Raw genomic sequence first — 2516 nt, 5'->3', positions numbered from 1 at the left:
TTCACTAAGAAGATAGCGTACAAGTTTTTTACCAAAAAAATAGGTCTTCATTTCTCATTCACATTCCACATATTTCACCAAAAAGATGGCCTGCAAGTATCAGTTTTAATAGACTCATAGGTTCCAAAAAGAGACAACAAACATGCCTGCAACAGTTACTTTACGCATGTCCTGAATACCACAAAACAGTTATAAAGAGACCTAAACACATACTTCCAGATTCTATTCTAATTTCATAGACTATTTGGTCGATACTTTTTCTTCCATGCCATGAATGCTGTGAGATGCTGAGATGGCTGACTTGGCTGAGACGACTAGTTTGGCATGGGTGGCCGAGTTGGCTGGGATGGCATGATTGGCTGAGACGACTGGGATGGCTGAGGTGGCTGAGACGACTGGGATGGTTAAGGTGGCTGAGACGACTGGGATTGCATGTCCCTAAGTTGTTTTCTTTTCCTTCTTTCGGCTCTCTTGACTGTCTCCGGGGCAGGGTTAGCCTTCACTAGTCTACCTCGCCTCTTGACTTGTTGTGTCTGCATTGAAAAAAGCTAATATGAGTGAATTGAGTCTGAAATGTTTCAATAAAGGGTTTGTAACAACAAATACCTCTTGTGCAGCTGGGTTAGAACATGTACGGCTTGAGTGGCCTGATTGCTTACACTTGGTGCAGTGATTCAGCTATCGTCTCCTAGAAAATTTTGTTATATGATCAGGAAATGGCCCCCAACCAGGTGGAGGCTCATCGTTTGACCAGTTCCGCTTTTTCTTTGGTCTTTCAGGCATTGGTTGATCTGGTGGTGGAAGGATTGGATTCAGGCCAACCTCTGGCCACAAATCTGGAGTGATCATCGGCTCAATAATTCCACTGTATCAAGCATTGTAAGCCTCCTTTTTATACCAAGCGTCGATGAAGTCCATGATGTCGAGCTCGTGTGACCAAATACAATTCAAGGCGTGCGGACATGGTATGCCACTTAAGTCAAATAACCTACATGAACATGTCTTGGCTCGCAAGTCAACAACATAAGTTTCATTTCCAGAACATGAAACTTGGAACTTCCCATCACCGGCTATAGTTGATTGACAATACCTGTAATTACAAAACACAAAAAAGAACAAATTTAAAAAAAAAGAAGAAATACAGTGAAATAAGAAAAAATAAATACATACTTTGCAACTCCCTTGTACTTCTCAATAAGTTCAAGTACACGGTGACCAACCGGATAATGCCATTTCTGAACCTCGGCTCTTTTGTTGACAAATCTGCACATGAGCCAAAATCTAACCTTCTCAAGCAAGGTTACAATTCGCTTGTCTCTTGCAACCATAATGGACGAGATAAAGGACTCCCACAAATTGTTGATAAGCATATCACATTTTACATCAACTCTAAAATGTGATTTTGTCCATTCTTTAGGATCTTTCTTTAGTAGCCAAGCATGTGCCTTGTCATCCTCTTCTTTCAGCTCATTCATCCTCCGAGTGAATTGAGCACGTGTAGTGGCTCGTGCACAACTTTGCCTTCGGGTATTAACTTGTAAACACGAAGTCTCATATATTGACTGCTCAAAGCCGAAGCTCTTCACAGTTGTTAGGAATATTGTCCACTTGAAGATAATGAATAAATGATTACTAAATTCGATAATAAGATTACTTTATTAGCATTATATGATTAGTTGGTTGAGTTCTAAACAATTAGAATCAATAACAACTATCTTCCATAGCCTCCGTATCAAGAAAAGTATAACGGAAAAATTGACTTCTCTCGATACGGGTTGAACCTGGAGGATCTTGATCACGAACTGACTATATCAGTGGACACTCGTCACGATAAGTAAATATAATTCTAATATAAAGGAGAGTTCAGTCTTGGCTTACAAGGTGGAGTATTTGACCAAGATTAGACGAATCGATGGAAAAAGAGAAAGGACTATTTCGTCTTTTTCATCGGATTTGTTAAGCTTCTATTACTAGGTCCATAGTCCCCGATTCGGCTCTGATAACGGCGGATAAGAACTTTCGTATAATAATGTTTATCATTATTAATCTCAGTTGCTGTAATTGTGATTGACAGCATTAATTCTGGAAAACGGGTATTCGCATAATTAAATAAATATTTATGGTAGAATTGTTTATTTATTGTTTGATCAAGTAAATAAACAATTATTAATTATTTGTTTATTGTTGGACTAAGTAAATAAATAATTAATTGGGTTTTAAGCAATTGAGCCTTGCACAAAATATGAAAATCGGATTTGGGAATTTTGGCATGGGAGTTGCGCAAATCCCCTTGGCCGTGTGCCTAAAAACCCGATTTTTATAATATTGGTATTTACCAATATTTTCTCTTTAGTTGTTTAAATAAATGAGAGAGAATAATATATGATATTGTCCTATATTTTCTCCTTATTTAAAGGAAAGTATTTAGGAGAATATATGAGAATATATTTAAAGGGAAATAATATATTCTCCTTTATTATCTCACTAAATAAAATATTCTCTATTTAAATAGAGAA

At 37.4% G+C, this 2516-nt stretch overlaps 1 protein-coding gene across 1 annotated transcript; it reads right to left on the bottom strand.

Annotated features, from left to right (window-relative positions):
* Positions 1 to 870: 870 nt before the first annotated feature.
* LOC149383392 (uncharacterized) lies at positions 871 to 1475 on the bottom strand. The gene is made up of 2 exons (XM_089627773.1): positions 1171 to 1475; positions 871 to 1090 (listed from the first exon to the last, which is right to left on the bottom strand). The coding sequence occupies exons 1-2, from the start codon at positions 1473 to 1475 to the stop codon at positions 871 to 873; spliced, it is 525 nt and encodes a 174-aa protein (XP_089483899.1).
* Between the last annotated feature and the right edge of the window lie 1041 nt (positions 1476 to 2516).

Source organism: Urtica dioica, chromosome 10, assembly GCF_054948205.1.
Source record: "Urtica dioica subsp. dioica isolate 48M chromosome 10, U.dioica_male_clone48M_v1_H2, whole genome shotgun sequence".
Classification (NCBI taxonomy): Eukaryota; Viridiplantae; Streptophyta; class Magnoliopsida; order Rosales; family Urticaceae; genus Urtica; species Urtica dioica.
This window is presented reverse-complemented; position numbering and strand designations above follow the sequence as displayed.

Excerpts from the sequence above, each read along its gene's own strand:
- LOC149383392 (XM_089627773.1), bottom strand. The coding sequence starts at position 1,475 with ATGAATGAGCTGAAAGAAGAGGATGACAAGGCACATGCTTGGCTACTA. Across the intron at positions 1,091-1,170 it reads AAGTACAAGGGAGTTGCAAA|GTATTGTCAATCAACTATAG; the intron begins GTATGTATTTAT and ends TTGTAATTACAG.